The sequence below is a fragment of the Strongylocentrotus purpuratus genome, unplaced genomic scaffold (assembly GCF_000002235.5).
Source record: "Strongylocentrotus purpuratus isolate Spur 01 unplaced genomic scaffold, Spur_5.0 spur5_scaffold_21, whole genome shotgun sequence".
NCBI classification, from domain to species: domain Eukaryota; kingdom Metazoa; phylum Echinodermata; class Echinoidea; order Camarodonta; family Strongylocentrotidae; genus Strongylocentrotus; species Strongylocentrotus purpuratus.
This window is the reverse complement of record NW_022145607.1, coordinates 28001984-28020176: the sequence shown is the minus strand read 5'-3', so window position 1 is coordinate 28020176 and position 18193 is coordinate 28001984. Positions and strand designations below refer to the sequence as shown.

At 38.9% G+C, this 18193-nt stretch overlaps 2 protein-coding genes across 2 annotated transcripts; one reads left to right on the top strand and one right to left on the bottom strand.

The window, feature by feature from the left end:
* Window positions 1-782: 782 nt before the first annotated feature.
* On the top strand, window positions 783-1832 carry LOC100888096 (beta-3 adrenergic receptor-like). The gene has a single exon (XM_003726304.1). The coding sequence runs from the start codon at window positions 783-785 to the stop codon at window positions 1830-1832; it is 1050 nt and encodes a 349-aa protein (XP_003726352.1).
* An 11346-nt stretch (window positions 1833-13178) lies between these two features.
* On the bottom strand, window positions 13179-14225 carry LOC100888026 (beta-2 adrenergic receptor-like). Its single transcript, XM_030994299.1, has one exon. It carries the CDS (start codon window positions 14223-14225, stop codon window positions 13179-13181), a length of 1047 nt encoding a protein of 348 aa, XP_030850159.1.
* Window positions 14226-18193: the final 3968 nt, after the last annotated feature.

The window sequence follows — 18193 nt, the reverse complement described above, 5'->3', positions numbered from 1 at the left end:
GTACCCCTTTTCCTTTGTAATAAGTGCCCCTTCCCTTTTTAATAACTACCCCCTTTTTAACTCGGATAAGCGTACCTTATATTTTCACATGTGCCCCTTTTCCTTTCTAATAAGTGCACTTTCTCCTAATGATAAGTGACCCATTAAAAAAGAGCCCCTTACCCTTCTCATAATTGCCCCTTCTCTGGTAATTGACCCTTTTCAGGTACGAGAAGTTACTCCTTTTCACTTCAGATAAGTGTCCCCTTAACCTCCGACAAATGCCCCTTTAGAATATGATCGGTGCCCATTTTCTTTCAACTATTGCACATTTTCCTTTATTGTAAGTGCCCCTTTTTCATTCACATAAGTGCCCCTTTTCATATCTGGTCATTGCCCCTTTTCAGATAAGTGCCTTTTTTCACCTCTGATAATTTCTATTTTTAACAATGATACGTGCCCGTTTTCCTTTCTAATAAGGGACTTATCCCCTTTTCATAAATGCCCCATTTAACCTCCTTCAAATGCCCCTATCAAAATCTGATGGGGTCCCCTTTTCCGTCGACAAATGCCTATTTCCTATTCTCATGACAAACTCTTTTCATCCCAGTTGAGTGCCTTTTTTTGAGGGTGTACGAAGTGCCCCATTTTCACCTTTGATAATTACTCTTTGTATTTTGACACATGCTCCTTTTCTTTTCTGATAAGTGTCCCCTTTTTCTCTCATCATTAAACGCGCCCCAATACTAAGAAATTACCGATTATTTCATCGTTCATCCTTTTCGCTGCAGATCTAACCAGACATGGAGACGCTTAACGACACCCTTGGGTCTAAAGGGGAGGGGGATGACGACGACAAGAGACTTATCTATATTCTTCAAGGTCTTGTCGTCTTCATTTTCGCCGTCCTGATCATCTGCACCAACATCTTGAACCTCATCGTCATCCCTCGCCTACCTGACATCAACGAAGCCAGTAAAGTCTTCTACAACTGTTTGTCCTCTGCTGATATTCTTCTCGGTGTCGTTATCCTTCCAGCTTTGCCTTCTGCCATCGTTGGTGATTGGCCTTTCGGAGATGTCGTCTGCAAGATCTTTGGCTTCGGTTTGACGCTAGTCGCCGGTCTATCCTCCGCTAGTTTGCTGCTCCTTAATCTGGATCGCTTTTTCAGTATAGCCTCCCCCCTCCGATACATGGCCATCATGGATCGGCGAAAAGCTGTCATCATCGCCACAAGTGCAGTCATCACTGAAGCAACGTTTCTCCTTGTCATACTTTTCGTGAACCCCCTAGGACCAGGCATCATTCAACACTCCAAACTGGGTGCCTGCATCATGTCTTTCACCGAACCGAGCTTTATCGCGTATTCGCTTGCGATCTTTTCACTTTTGATCTGGTCTTTCCTTCCCATCCTGGCCATCATTTACGCGCGAATCATCTGCATTAGCGAGAGACACGCAAGACGTATCCAGGTCCAGGAATTCACACCTCGAATCTCCAAAGTAGCCGGAAGCGACGAGCCGGACTTACCGGACGAAAGGCCTCTGGTGGTGAAGAAGAATGTCAACCACAAGGCGATACGCATGACGCTTTTGGTGACGGGCACCTACGTCGCGGCATGGGCACCCTTCACAATATGCCAAATATATATTTCCATGGTAACCGACGACGTTTCGATCATCATCAGGGCGTTGGTGTGCTGGCCCCTGCTTCTTAATCCTCTGTGTAATGTGATCATCTACTCGGTGATGAAACGTTCTTATCGGACTTTGGCGCGAAATCTGCTGAAAGGTTGTTTTCGATGTTCCCTAGCAGATATTCGCAACGCAACACCTCGTGACATTCTCGTATAGAGAAATTTGTTTTGCCAGCTATACAGCCCGGTCGGCCGGCGACATCAGTTACACGTTTTGGCTTGTTTTTTTGGCCACCACTATACTACGGTAGACTATCCCAGGTCCGACTCCGAAAACTCACGCGATTTTACTTCGAGTTGCAGTTGAAGGCATCGATTTAATAATAATAATAATAGCTAGTAACAATGCTGTTTTAAAAACCAAAGATGACAGACTATCTTTCCTCCGAGTCCAAACAGAAAATCCGGACATTTGGGCCCAGTTTCTGAGTGGTGAGTAGACAGTGATTGAGCTGGAAAACATTTTTACCCACGGTACCATGCCGCGTAAGCGTCGGCCTGGACAGTGCCAGGTGACCGGACAAAAAAAAAAAAAAAAAAGGCGACCGAGTACGACCGAGTAATCGAGTGCGAGAAATCGTACTCGAGCAGTTGCCACCAGTCACATAGTGAACTTATCGTATGACAAAGAGTATAACGGTTTAAAACGTGCTGTGTCTATCTGCAGAAAGGTGTTTGAATGTTAACAATATTATTACTCAAGAATAACAAGTGCTCATTAGGTATTCAAGGTGGTAGTCCCTTGACAAATTGTATGCCTTCTTAATCTAGACATTGATAGTTTTACGAATTAACTACAATACTGAACCTTCGAATAGGAGCTCATTTCTGTTGTGTCGTTGAAAAGTATAGAGACATTTATATTGGTAAAAAAGAAATATCATACGCCTATTATCAAATGGAGGTTATTCTTTAACAAAACTTAAAAGTCGATCTGACTCGTACTTTCAAATCAGACAATGGAGCTGTTTTTTTTTTTTTGGGGGGGGGGGGGTTTTGTTTTTTTCCTTGTTTTTTCTTCTTCTTCTGTATATATATATATATATATATATATATATATATATATATATATATTAATAGCATAACTTTGTTTATAAAGGTCGAGTAGAAGACGTGACAATAAGTTGTTTTTATGCCATTAATTCGGATACTGACAGGTTAAAGAAAAGAGGAATGGGTATGTTGGACATTGGTGGGTTTTTGCTTTGATTATTTGATTTCAAGGAAGAGGGGGTGAATTGTGGCAGTCTTTGCTTGGGAAGGTCTTGCAAAGCTACTACTCAAGAAATAATACTTTCTTGTGTAGTTTTTCTTTTAATTGTAAGGTTTGGGTTTTTTTGTGTGTGTTTGGGGGGATTTTTTTTGTTTTTTTTGTTTACTGATTGTAATGTTGTATGTGTATGTATATTATGTTTGGGTATGCTGTTGTGTGTGTATTGGTGGGGTTACTCTCATTTTTGGCGGGAATCGCAGTCTCTTAGGTAAATGTGTAAATTGTTCTCGTATCATGAGGAATCACTTGAAACAGATATATTACTTTGCTTCGCCGTCCTCCGCTAAATATTCAAGGGTCAAATTTGATTACGAAAAGGGCAGAAATATTTTAAAAATCAACGGATAATAAAAGTACATCTTTTGTATGTAACTTCCTTTTCCTAAACGTTAAAGGAATTCGAGAAAAATTAAAGAGACATAAAATATTGATGTGGTGTAAAGATAAACGGTCGGATATTGTGTTTTTACAGGAAACGTATAGCACCAAGGAAGTAGAAAATGAATGGAAGGCACTATGGAATGGTAGTTCGTATTTTAGTCATGGGATAAACCATAGTGAAGGAGTTCTTATTTTATTTGATTCTAAACTAGATATTCGAGTCATTAATGCAATTGTAGATGATAATGGTAGGTTTATTATAATGGAGTGCATTATACAAGGGTTAAGGCTTACAATAGCCAATGTATATTTCCCAGTTCGTTCGAAGGAATTAGAACAAATTAATTTTTTACTCGAGTTTGAAAAAGACCTTACAACGGTCAATGGAAAAAATAATTAGCTAATAATAGGAGGTGAAATCAACACGATCAGCAATTTTAACCTGGATTACATGGGAACTGGTAAACGAAAGGTTCTCTCAATATTGGTAGACTCTTTGAAAATGTTGTGGATAGATTACATTTGATTGATATTTGGAGAGTGAGAAATGGAATGAAAAAGCAATTTACGTATAGACAAATCAATCCTTTTATGCAAAGTCGACTTGATTAATGGTTTGTATCCGAAAAATTAGATGAAATGATGTCAAAATGCAATATAATATCATTTATAGCTCCTGATCATAGAGCTGTACGACAAAACTTTTTTTATTTACCTTCGAATGATATCAAATTCAAAGGATCTTATTGGAAATTTAATAATAGTTTACGTTAAGATGAAAAGTTCATCATGTTAATGAAAACCGCAATCATTGAACTGAAAGAGGACTATAAAACAGAAATAGAAAGTAAAAGAGTTTTATGGGATTTTTGAAAATGAAAATAAACAATTTTATCAGAAAATATTCGAAAGAAAAAGCAAAGCGCAGAAAGGAAAAAATGGGGAATCTAGAAATAGAAATACTCTCCCTTGAAGATGATCTTTTGAAAGCAGTAGATAATGAGAAGATTGAATCTTTAGAACTGAAACGAAGATAATTAAAAGCATGCTATGATTATATTAATGAAGGACTTAAAATTCGTTCTAGAGCATCGTACTATGAAAGAGGAGAAACAAACACTAACTACTTTACCCAATTGATTGAATCAAAAAAGAGAATAACAGTAGTCAGAAAAACTAATGATAAATGAAGATAAAATAAGTTTTGATCAGAGAGATATAATTAAGGAAATACACAAGTTTTATAGCAAACTATATGCGCATTCCACGGTATATTCCAATTCTAGTGATACTTTTTTCACAGATCTACCCAAACTAAATCCAGACTCTAAGGATATTTGTGAAGGGAAAGTTACAGAGTAAGGAATGTATGGCAATTTGAAAGAAATTACATTTAACAAAACACCAGGTAACGATGGTTTAAGTGTTGAATTTTACTCATTATTTTGGCCGGTAATAGGAGACGAAGTTGTCGATGCTTTAAATGAATCCTTTTGTGAGGGGAACTCTCCCACTCACAAAAACAGGCAGTAATTACTTTAATTCATAAAGAAGGCAAAGATCCGTTACAAATTAAAAACTACAGACCCATTTCCTTATTTAATGTGGACTACAAGATTTTAACCAAAGTTCTTTCAACAAGAATTAAAAAAGTATTACCAGAAGTTATTTGGATTGATCAGGTGGGATATCTAAAGAGCAGAAATAAAGGTGAAGCCACTCGGTTAATTAACGACATGATCTTTCATACAACTCAAAATAAGATACCTGCTTATTTGTTAGTGATAGATTTTGGAAAAGCGTTTGACCCGGTTTCACACATGTTTTTAAAAAAGGTCTTAGTAGCCTTTGGTTTTGGACCGATAGTTTGTAAATGGGTGAAAATAACGTATAATAAGGCTCAAAGTTGTGTTTTCAATGGAAACGTATCAACTGGATATTTTTCTTGTTTATTTTAACAAAATAATTACAATAATATCATTATGTTATGTTGTGCATGAGAAATAAAATCATTTGAATCTTATATCTTGAATCTCAAAAGTGACCATTAAGGGCTATTTTCCAATCGTTATTATCAGCAAAGGAGATTTTGAAGTGCCTATTCAATGTAAAACTGTGATCTAGGCCCTGTTTCATAAAACTTGCTATCAATAACAACTGTTAAATTTCGATGACAAATTTTACTCTCAGCCAATCAAATGCCACGATTTCAGTAGCTTATTGTTTAATACTTATTATGCATTACAAGTTTTATGCAACGGGGTCCTGGTGCTGGAAAAAGTAGTCACATTGTTCCCTAACAGCAACTATTTGGTAATTTCGGTCACATATTTGCCCAAAATGACTATGTGCATTGATTTTTTATCCAAAATCAGGCCAATATTTTGGTCATATCAATTGAATAGTGGGATTTGACATCCGAATTCAATATGAAAATGTGCGCTGATCTCAAAACAATTAATTCCATTTAATGGATTTACACAGTTCGGACCACTTTGGTTCTTTGGTAATTTCGATCGGTGATTTGCGTTTGGCTGCGCTAAACTGGTTGAAGGATGTCGACCCGCGAGCTAAGTTGATTGTAAATCCAATCTTTTACCCTAACACATTACTTTGGAAGCTCGCATTAGAACATCAAGTGACCTACCAATAACCATCGCAATTTACTTATAATAATTTTTTTTCTCAATTCTGAGTACAACAAAATCCAATCCATCATTATTTCGAAAGCTTCGGAACAAGAAATGAGACAAATGAAATATTAATCCCAACGAAATTTTATTGGAAATGGGAGAAGTCATCAACTCATTTTTTTTTTTTGGAGACAGGTTTCAAATATAAACGTGGCAATGGCCTAGTTTTGTTTCTTCTTCCTCTTCAAATTGATGATGAAGGGCTATGTGTTATGAACGACGGCGTAAACAGATTGCCCCTAAGCAAAATGAGGCAATAATCCATAACCCAGTTTATTTATGTTGTTGTTGATTAGTCATTGATTGTGGAAATGCAATTTAATAGGGTTATTGGCCTGTTTTCGTTGGTGTTAACGTTCGAAGGAAGTTACATATTTGGGAAGTACGGGGACACGTTGCCCTCCCCATCTAATTGTGTTTAAAGAGGGGAAAATGTAAGAGAGAGAGAGAGAGAGAGAGAAAGAGAGAGAGAGAGAGAGAGGAAAGGAGAGGAGAGAAGAGAGAGAGAGAGAGAGAGAGAGAGAGTGATGTTCACATCAGGGGAGTAATGTAAATGTAATACTGCCGAAATTCATGTTTAAAGTAAAATGTGAACTCATTCAAGGAATGCCTAGTAGCTTGAGGTCCTTAATTGATAAAGAGAGAACAAGGCTTTTTTGGTAAAGTAGGCCTTGAGTACAGGAGCTCATGCAGTCGGGAGAACATGATTCACATAGAACATGGCAAGATAAGTGTATTCTCGTAGTTGTAATATGGAATATTCATTTTGAACTTCAAACAATATGAACTAAAAGATCTAGTTGCATAATAAATACGCCTAGTGAATGAATAATGCATTGCTGTAATAACAATCGGCTGTATCAAGAATCAGCTGTTTGTCTATCCTACTTCTTAAGGAAGAAAGAATATTAAACAGTTCATCTGGGCTTCAAATTAATTATATCTCAAGTTCTGTATCATTTTTACTTGGAAATTCGAATTTTTCTCTCAATCCAGATAGACCCATCGAAATTGATGTATATGTAATGTATAACATTTTGTCGAAGGTTCCATTTATTTCATTAGTAATGAAATTGCCTCGATTGTTAAGACTTAAAATATTAATGAGATTCACCAACTGCTATTAAAAAAAGTGGCATGCACTTAGAGTGATTGTTTTTGTGTGTGGACATGTCATTATTCTTCAACGATATCAGCGTTAGCGTGGATTTAACTTGATTATCAAATGATATATTTGGAACAGCGGGAAGTGCATCAGCGCAAAACAGAATTTTAAAAAAGCAAAATAATAAGCAAGATAAAACATCAATAATTAAACAGAATTATGTGGGAGAGAGAGTGGGGCGGCAAAAAACAAAAGAAAGAAGGGGGAAAAAGACAGGTAAAAACCTTGGACGCAAGTACAGACTGTTTCTTATTCGTTATCTATCATTTCTGCATTTTATGTCTTTCAGAGAGTAAAAGGGAGAGAAAGAAAAATAGAGCGGGAAGAGAGAAAAGAGAGAGAGAAAGAAAGAGTAAGAGAGAAAGAGAGAGAGAGAGAGGGAGAGAGGGGGGGGGGGTACTCAGATTTGGTTTGCACGGGGTGTGCCGCTCAAGCCTCGAAACCCCTCCCCATTTTTAAAGGTAAATTGGGGGATTTTTCTCGAAGGCCCATTTTTCATAATTTTCGGATGTTTGCTATCCAAACGGACCCATTTAAAATGATATTTTTGTTAAAATGGGACCCATGTATAGGGATTTTTGTGTGAAAAAGTGACCCATTAGAGCGGAAACCCCCAATAGTCTTAATGTGTGAGTATCCCCCTCCCCCGGGAGAACACAGGGGCTATTATTTCGTCAAACCAAATCACTTGTGACTCAATACTCGCAGAAACATTGGACGAACACTGCCCTCTCTTGTGAATGTTTGTATAAGTTTATCTCCATATCCTTATTTGATCTCCTTATTCAATCCGAGTCGTGTGATCGATCAGTGAAGAATAGCAATAAAGAAAAAGCGACTAAAAAGTTGAAACGAAACTAGAAATGACATCAAATTCTTAAAAATAATTTATCATGAACATATCCAACCCTTGACCCTTGATCTTACCTTCAACCCGGTGACAATTGCTCCAGGGTTTTTATCGCCTTGTGTTAGGGTTACAACAAGGTAGTAGGTTTGCTTTAGGATTAGGGTTATATGCTTACGGCCTAGTTTGTTTGTTTTTTTTTCGGGGGGGGGGGGGAGGGGGGGAGGGGGTTGGGGTAGCGCTTCTCATTCCGCCATCGACTATACTACCCCTTATTGGCGCGGCACTGGTGTCTTTTGCAAGACATGAATCTACATTTGCCACTCTCAACCCAGGTGTTTAAATAGGTATCGGTAAAAATGAATTCATTGCATGCTGTGAGCACCGTCGGGTTGATGATATTGGAGTATCTTGAGCTCGATCGTTGCTTGCTGGATAATTATGAGCGCTGTAAAAAAACAATATTGCGACAATTGTTAACCAAAATAATTTTTAATTATAATTATTTTAATATGAATTGAAAATTTTAATTAAATAGTTACTTAATGTTAGGTAGATTTAATACGAATAACGTTGTTGTGATAATTAAACTTTGAACTAAAAGAAAATTTTCTGAAAAATACAGGACACATTATATTGATAATGGAGTAAGGTTTTCGTCTTTATTCACATCAAGATACAAGGTTCAGTCAAATTTTTGCTGTTTTCCCTGTTTTCTCTTCATTATTATTCTTCATTGATCCATAATCACGCCTCGGATTGAATAAAGAGATCGAATTATAGAGGGCAGTGTTCGTCCTCTTCTTCTGCGAGCATTGGGTCACAAGTGATTTGGTTCTCTCTTTCTCTCTCTCTCTCTCTCTCTCTCTCTCTCTCTCTCTCTCGATCCCCGTATTTCTTTCCTTCTCTCTCTCTCTCTCTCTTTCCCTCTTTATTTTTCACCCTTCCCTCTCTCTATCCTTATCTCGCTTAGTAAGTAGAGAATTTTGTCTTCCTCGTTCTAGCAAATTTTAAAAATACCCCTTTCCGAAATTCACTAATTTGATTTGGATTGGTTCATGAAAAATTAAAACGTACAGGAAACGAAATCTCGGGCAGAGAGGATATAACATGCAGAAATAATCAATAACGAAATGAATTCGGAACAGATTGTACTTGCTTCCCAGATTTCGTCTGTTTTTTTTTCTTTCTTTTGGTTGTTGCCGCTGCACTTCTCTCTGTCCCACATAATTTTGATCAATTGTTGATGTTTTGTCCTGCTCATTTTTTGCTTTAAAAAAAGATACATTCTGTTTTGATCTGCTATTCCATAATAATAATTTATAAGTTCAATCCATCCTAATGCTGATATCGTTGAAATATTAACATGTTGATACCGAAAACCAATCTAGCGTTTTGGTACGGTGAAATCGGCCATGTCCTGTTGCTTGGCAACGAAATTGTTTGAACGCTAATTGCAAACGTTGACATCCCTTGTGTATTTCAATGTAGGATGCTGTAGTTAAATGCTGTACTAAATGCATTTTAACTCACTTTTAATTCAACTCCCCGCAATGGAATGGCAGAAGGGGGGCGGGGCTGAAAGAAAGGGGAAAAGAAAGAAAGAAAAACGTAAAGACAAAATGAAAGGAAAGAAAGAATGAAAGAAAAAACAGGATAGAACAATAAAAAAATAAAAAAAAGGCAGTGGGGGAAGAGAGAGAGAAAAAAAAGACGATCCTTCCCGCACCCTCACCCGATCGATGGCTTTGTTGGTACACAATGTTGTCATCCAGGATGATGATGCCCTTCAACACAATATCATAACACGACACATCCCTCTCTCCCTCTCTCTCTCTCTCTCTCTCTCCCCTCCTCCTCCTCTCTCTCTCCCTCTCTCTCACCCTCTCTCTTTCTAATTCTCTCTCTCTCTCTCTCTCCCTCTCTGTCTGTCACACACTTCTCTCTCTTCCTCTCTGTCGCTCTTTCTCTCTCCCTCTCCCTCTCTCTCTCTCACACACTCTTTAAGTGTATGCCACTTTTTTTCGTATAGCAGTCGGTGAAACACATTAATATTTTAAGTCTAAATGAACACATGCATACAATCAAGGCAATTTTATTACTAACGAAATATATAGAACCTTCGACTTATTGTAATACAATACATGTTTATCAATTTCGAAGGAAATATCTGGATTAATAGAAGAAATAGAATATTCGAGTAAAAATGTTTTTTCATTTGAAGTCCATATAAATTGTTAAAAAAACTTTTTCCTTTAGAAGTAAAATTTAACAACAGCCGATCGTTGCTACAGTCGAATGTTATCACAGCAATGAATTATTGATTCACTATGCGTATTTTATTATGCAGTTTGTTCTTTTATTTCATATTAATCGAAGTTTGAAATGATTATTCAATATTACAACTACAAGAACACACTTATATTGCCATATTCTTTGTGAATACTGCTTGAGCTCCTGTATTGAAGGCCTCCTTTACAAAATATTCGTTTTCTTATTCTACCAACTAATTATCTCAAGCTTCTGAGTATTTCTTGAATGAGTTCACATTTTACCTTCAAAGCGAATTTCTGCAGTATTATGTATTCCAATTACTCCTCTTGTGTTCACGTTGTAATATCAATGACAATCAACTTTCTGTAATTCTTTTAACAGTGTGTAAGAAAAAGGGCGTAGCACGGGTCTAGCGACTCAAGGGGGGGGGGGGCTCTCGTATTATGGGGGTCCGTGAGGACTGGTTTCAAATGGGTGGATGGATTTAGTGCCACTTTAAAGGCCAATAATCAGGGGGTGGATTTGTCATTTTCTTATCACCTCCCCTTCCTCCCTCTCTTTACACCCCTCCCTCTGTATCTCTGTCTTTCTCTCCCTCCCTCCCTCTCCATCTTCCCATCTCTTTCCATTTTCCTCCATCCCCGCCCCCTCTCTCTCTCTCTTTTACATTTTCCTCTTTTATTTAATTATAAGGGGGAGTGGAACGTGTCCCCGTGCTTCCCAATAGCTATGCAACCTCCTTCGAACGCCAATACCAACGAAAAAGGGGCTAATTACCCTATTAAACTGCATTTCCAGTCAAGGACTAATCAACAACAACAGAAATAAACTGGGTTATCAACAAATTGCCTCCTTTTGTCATTGCTGTGTGCCAATTTATTTACGCAATCCCTCATATTATCTAGTTCATCACTTTGAAGAAAATAGAGAGAGAAAGAAAAAAGGCCAATGCCACATTATTATTTGATACCTTTCTGCACTCAATAATTAAAAAAAAATAGAATTCGAACACATTCCTCTCTTTTCTCGAATTGAGTTGATGGCCCTTTCCATTGTAATTTCAATGGGATTAATATTTTATTTGTCTTATTACTTGATCCGAAGCTTTCGACATGATAGATTGGATTTGGTTTTTGTTCTTTTTCCAAGAGCAAAAAATTGAAAAGGGGGTCATTGACTCAACGAGTCTACTACTACACCGCAATGTGAATAATTTCTGCTCTTTGTAACATTTTATGATCTTGTTTTTATAAAAAAATTCTCAGAAATGAGGAAAAGATATAATTGAATTGAATTGCGATGGTTTACTGCATACACATTAAAAAAGAATGATATATTCCGCGGGGCTTTCAATCAGTTCAGCACAGCAAATCGCGAGCCACCGACCGAAATGACCAAATGGTCTGAACTTTGTAAATTCATTCAATGGATCTGATCGTTTTGAGATCAGGGAAAATTTTATATTGAATTTGGATGTCCAATCCAACCAATCAAATGCAAAAATATTGGACTGGTTTTGGACATTAATTAGTGCAAATAATCATTTTGTGCCCCAAAAGTGACTGAAATTACCAAATTTGTGTTATTTGAGGTATCAATTTGACCACTTCTTCTAGCACCAGAGCCCTGTTTCACAAAACCTGTTATCAATTATAAGTTACAATGACTGTTATAAGCTACTGAAATCGTGGCATTTGATTGGCTGAGAGCGAATTTGTCATAGAGATTTAGTATAGGTATATCGACTGCTATGAGAGACCTGGCTCAAGGGACGTTGCATCCTCCCATGACCCCGAGGTGTGCCTGGGTCCCCGAGAGCCAACAGCCAGGCCTCGAATATTAAAGCAGTCGATATGTCTTTTATATACCGAATTAATACAAAAATTTACCAAGAATTCTTACGTATCTTTTTCTTGAGTAAAGATTGGGTAAAACATCACAGAAAATCCGAGACACTGTCTGTTAATCTTAACTTGAGAAATTACTGAAATTTTCCATCATTTGGGAATCGCAGTCAAAAAGCACTCTATGGTGTACGCGACCGCACATAGACAATTTTAAAACGTAAACCAATGGATATCGCAGCAAATTTTTACTATTTTCATGGTAACCGGAATTTTGACCGTCGTTGGCATTTACGTTTCTTTACGGGAAAGGCTAAAATCACGACTCCAATGTCGACCAATCAGAAGGCTGGATTTCTAAAGTGAGGTATATAACAAGTTTTATGAAACAGGGCCCAGGGCACATTTTTACATTGAAAAGGCCATTAAAATCTGAAACATTATCTCCTTACCAAACGTGGCCATAATGGCCGTCACTTTGGGTAAAAAAAGTGGCCAAAATGATCAAAACGTCGTGGGTATAGTAGGACTGACATCTTTTGAGTCAGCACACTAGTTACATGTATACCCCTGATAATTATTTAACCTTCGCAAACAAAAATTTGGATTATATTCCCTTATCTCCTAATGTACTAATGTACAACTAATGTATAACAATGCCATAAACGACATTGTTGTCCACCCTTCCCCACAATGCATCACGTGAAATCATATAAACACCGGTGTCGTTAGATGACGCTGTGGATTATGAGTCCAGCGTATTATCCTGTCCTTCAGCTTCAGCAGTGCATAATCCCCTTCGAGGAACAGTAGCAGACTACAGTAACATACTACACCTGGGTAGAGATTATCGATATAATGATTTATCAAGAACTACATCAGTCAACGATTAATACTATTTAAAGCAAAAAGGTCGTAATATATGAGTAAAATGTTAAAGTATCATTATCCAGACTGAAGATATCAAGCGTGTAAAAGATGCCGCCGGTCGGCCGGTCGGGCTGTTAAGCTGGCAAAACAATCTCTCTACACGAGGATGTCATGAGATGTTGCGTTGCGAAGATCTGCAAGGGAACATCGGAGACATCCTTTCAGTAGATTTCGCGCCAAAGTCCGATAAGAACGTTTCGTCACCGAGTAGATGATCACGTTGCACAGAGGATTGAGAAGCAGTGGCCAACTCACCAACACCCTAATGACGGTCGACACATCTGTAACCTTAGAAATATATATTTGGCTTATTGTGAAGGGTGCCCATGCCGCGACGTAGGTGCCCGTCACCAAAAGTGTCATGCGTATCGCTTTGTGGTTGACATTCTTCTTGGCCGCCAGGGGCCTTTCGTCCGGTAAGTCCGGCTCGTCGCTCCCTGCTACTTTGTCGACTCGAGTTGTGAATTCCTGGACCTGAATACGTCTCGCGTGTCTCTTGCTGATGCAGATGATCCGTGCGTAAATGATGGCCAGGATGGGAAGGAAAGACCAGATACAAAGTGAGAAGATCGCGAGCGAATACGCGATGAAGCTCGGCTCGTAGAAGATCATGATGCAGGCGCCAAGTTTGGAGTGTTGAATTATATCCAGGCCTAGGGGGTTCACGAAAAGTATGACAAGGAGAAACGTTGCTTCAGTGATGACTGCACTTATGGCGATCATGACAGCTTTTCGCCGATCCATGATGGCCATGTAGCGGAGCGGAGAGGCTATACTAAAAAAGCGATCCAGATTGAGGAGCAGCAAACTAGCGGAGGATAGACCGGCGACTAGCGTCAAACCGAAGCCAAAGATCTTGCAGATGACATCTCCGAAAGGCCAACCACCAACGATGGCAGAAGGCAAGGCGGGAAGGAGAACGACACCGAGAAGGATATCAGCAGAGGACAAACAGTTGTAGAAGACTTTACTGGCTTCGTTGATGTCAGGTAGGCGAGGGATGACGATGAGGTTCAAGATGTTGGTGCAGATGATCAGGACGGCGAAAATGAAGACGACAAGGCCTTGAAGAATATAGATAAGTCTCTTGGCGTCGTCATCCTCCTCCCCTTTGGACCCAAGGGTGTCGTTCAGCGTCTCCATGCCTGGTTAGATCTGCAGTGAAAAGGATGAACGATGAAATAATCGGGAATTTCTTAGTATACTGTGACATAAGTCGCCTACACTGCGTGCACCCCGGACAAGCAATGCTCTCTCTCTCTCTATCTCTGTATCGCTCTCTTCCCCTCTCTATCTCTCTCTCTTTCACTCCCTCCTCCATCATCTGTCTCTCCCTCTGTACCCCGCCTTCTCTCTGCCTCTGCCCCTCTCTCCCTTCTTCCCATCTTCCAGCCCCTCTCCTCTCTCCCTCCCTCCTTTCAGCGCCCACCCCGTGTGTGTGTGTGTGTGTGTGTGTGTGTGTGTGTGTGTGTGCGTACGTGCGCGTATGCCTGTCCCACTCACAACTGCATTACTAAACAAAAACTGCTGCCAATAAAGTGACTCTCACACTCTGCCGTGTAGGCCTACCGTGTGCCACCGTGCGCGAAAATGTCTGCGGAAGGTGGAGAACGGCGAGGGCACACGGTGGTTCGTAATCAAAGCGGGCAACACGTTAATAGGGCGTTGGCGCTTATTTACACCCGGTGGGACCCGGCGAAATTTTTGGGCATGTTCAAAACTTTGGCCGGCTGGCACCGGCCGCCAGTAAGCGGCAAGAGGACGGTGTTAAACGGTATGAGGACGGTATGAATACGTTATGAAAACGGTCACACTGTATGAACACGTTCACAACACGCTCATAACCCGTTACAGAACGGTGATGAACGGGCAAAACAAAATCCACCGTCTGCAACGGGTTGTAAACGGGTTGTGAACGTGTCATGAACGTCAGCAGTCCGGGACTCGCTCACAGGACGCTCCGAGCGGTGAAGGGACGCTAAGTGACTGGTAGGTGGCTGCTACAAACCCGGTGCACACGTTCGAGACCCGGTATGGGCCCGGTATGGAAACGGCCAAAAATTTAAACAAAAGTCAATCTGGGCGGTGAAGACGGTAGAAGCACGTTCAAAACCCGGTATGCGCCCGGTGAGAACGGTCAGAAGATGGCAACGAAACGGTGAAAAGATTAAATTTATGATTTTTTTTTTTTGCGCCCGGGGACAAGTTCGCTCAAAACCCAACGTTCTGGACTCTGTTGTTTTGTTAATAGCCCGGCAGGTGGACGGTAGGCCTACTCGGCAGAGTGTGAGAGCTCCATAAGAAAAGCGACTGGCGATCAAGTTTCAACCATCCTTCCCGCGGAAATCGACATAGGAGTGTCAACATTCTGTATAGCTGCTTTACTCAAATGGTGTCTTGGACAAATATGTGGTGATATATACAATTTCATTGCAGTAAGCCAGTAACTACACGAAAATGGGATGTCTGCATTTATTTACAATAAAGCGTAAAGTGTAAAACGAAACGCCAGTGAATATGAAATAAAAGTAATATCTGAATGAATGGATATATACCTAAATAAACAAAAAACCATAACAAAATGTTTAAAAAGAATTAAATATATTTAAAAGAATAATAATGAATGAAAGAAGAAATATATAAATAAATAAATGAATACAAAAATCAATGAGTTCAATAATAAAGGAATGAATAGAATAAATAAATGGCTATACAAACAGATAAATACACAAACGGTATGCTGATGATTTAACTTATCATTTTCTATCCATTTATCCTCATTATAATACACGCTCCACTTTGTAATAGAATAATAATGGATGAAAGAAGAAATGTATAAATAAATAAATGAATACAAAAATCAATAAATTCAATAATAAAGGAATGAATAAAATAAATAAATGAATATACACATAGATAAATACACAAACGGTATGCTTATGATTTAACTAACCGATTTATATCCATTTATCCTTATTATAATATTGCTTGAACTACTTAAGCTATTTTTAATACAAGTGCCATATAAATGGACATCGCTATTTTGCCTAATGGGGGAAATACCAGTCGTTAATGAAAAATGCATCAGAAGTGGCTGGATTAAAACGTGTTCTCTTTTTTTTTCTTATCTACACCGCACCAAACGCTGCTTCCGGGCTAAAACGTGTCTCATGCATAATACAGTTGCAATTATAATGGCTAAGCTTACAAAAGATACATCGTGTACTACTTTATGCGTAATAATAATTGTTGTAGTTGGGTCACAATAGAGTAGTAATCGTCATTTGTATCTCTTTTTTTAGCGAGGGAGATAGAGAAAGAGAAATACCATGAAGAAAACGTTGCATTTGCCCTGTTGATGTACAATTTGAACATTGTATGAAACATGACTTCCTAGAAGAAGCGGAAATTCACTTGTTCATGAAGGTATAGGGATCCAGTGGCGGATCCGGGGGGCGACCCCCCCCCCCCCCCCCCCCTCTGAGGAAAAAGACGTAAAAACACGTTAATTTTACTTTGTTTTTATTTTACAGATGGGCCCCCTCCCCTGGCGCTCAATGAGGGGGGGGGGGGGGGGTGATTTTTGAAATTATCGAGAGCCCAAAACAAAATTAGTGCTCACTACCCCCCCCCCCCCCCCCCCCCCCCCCTATCTGAGCGAATTATCAGCCGGCGCGATTTTCTAATTTTCGGGAGCAAAAAAGAAAATAAATAAATTAGTGCTCACTACCCGTTATTGATCGATATAAGAGAAATTGATCAATGAGGTCCTGAGAATATATAAACTATCTATATAAAGAACCAATCACATTATCGCAATCACTCATGAACAATTGTTTCTTTAAAGAGAAGGTTGAGTTCTGGGATGAGGAGAACAATACTTTATGAGGGTTATTATTGTTATTATGCAAGTGTGGAAGAACATCAGATAAAAATGGTTCCCTGAAAAGCATGGCTTTTCAAATGCTTTCATATTCTGAATATGGCATGTAACAACATAAAAATCGGGACGGATTTTTATGCCACATGTTCGTGTAGCCCAATATACATCTTTCTGTGTACAGTGCTTGTAGCTTTACCAAGACTGGGCTAAGTTTCTTATCATTTTTATGAATCCAGCATGCACCTTGCAGTATCCACCAATATCTTATTATGCGAGATGATCATCCTTTTCTAATCGATTCCACACTGTTTCTTTTACAATTATTGCATAATCAAAACTCAATTTTCTAAGGCAACAGTGTATCATCTACTGTACTGCCCTATTTCTCCGATGTGATCTACCTTTAAATATCTGTTATACCACTCCATATCGACCAATCTATCTTCATTTATTACCGGGCCATTCATTGATTTTCCATCACTCTATTTGCACTTTCATTCATTAAGTTTGAATGCACAGTTTGCTCAACATTCGCATACAAGTCATGCTTCGCCGGAAATTAAAATTTCATTTACCAACATTTTCTTTTGTGTTAAAGTGCTTGAGTTGCACGATACTTCTTTTCCGGCACACGTCTCATCAGTTCGTTCAAATAGGCGGGAAATGGATGAACACTCTTTGCATTCGCAGAAAAAAGGAAAAAAGGAGAAAAGAAAGTGATGTACCCTATATTGCTAGCGGATCATTAAGGTGGGGCAAGGATACTATTCCTTTTAACAAGATCTGGGCTATGTAACGTAAAATTTGCCCTTTTTTGTGTTGTAAAATATCCAATCTAAGCTTGCTGCAAGTAATTGTATCTTGCCATGTACGCCCTAATATATCTATATCTGTAACATATAAAATTAACTTTAAGTAGAACTGTCTATTGTGATAGTTTCGGCTGATTAATATGACTAATGTGTGTGTACGTGTGCGTGTGTTTGTGTGTGTGTGCGTGTACGTGTGCGTGTGTGTGTGTGTGTGGGGGGGGGGGGTCGGTCAATGATTATCATATATTTTATGCTGACCTGACCTCATTATTGTCTGGTGCATTGGATAGAAAAAAGACCCCTTTTTTTCTATCTCTGACATGAATAATATATAATCTATTAATCAATTACGAGATGAGAGCTAAAATAGGCAAAACCGTGTTTCATTACGGAGGTGTGATGGCTCAGTGGCAGAG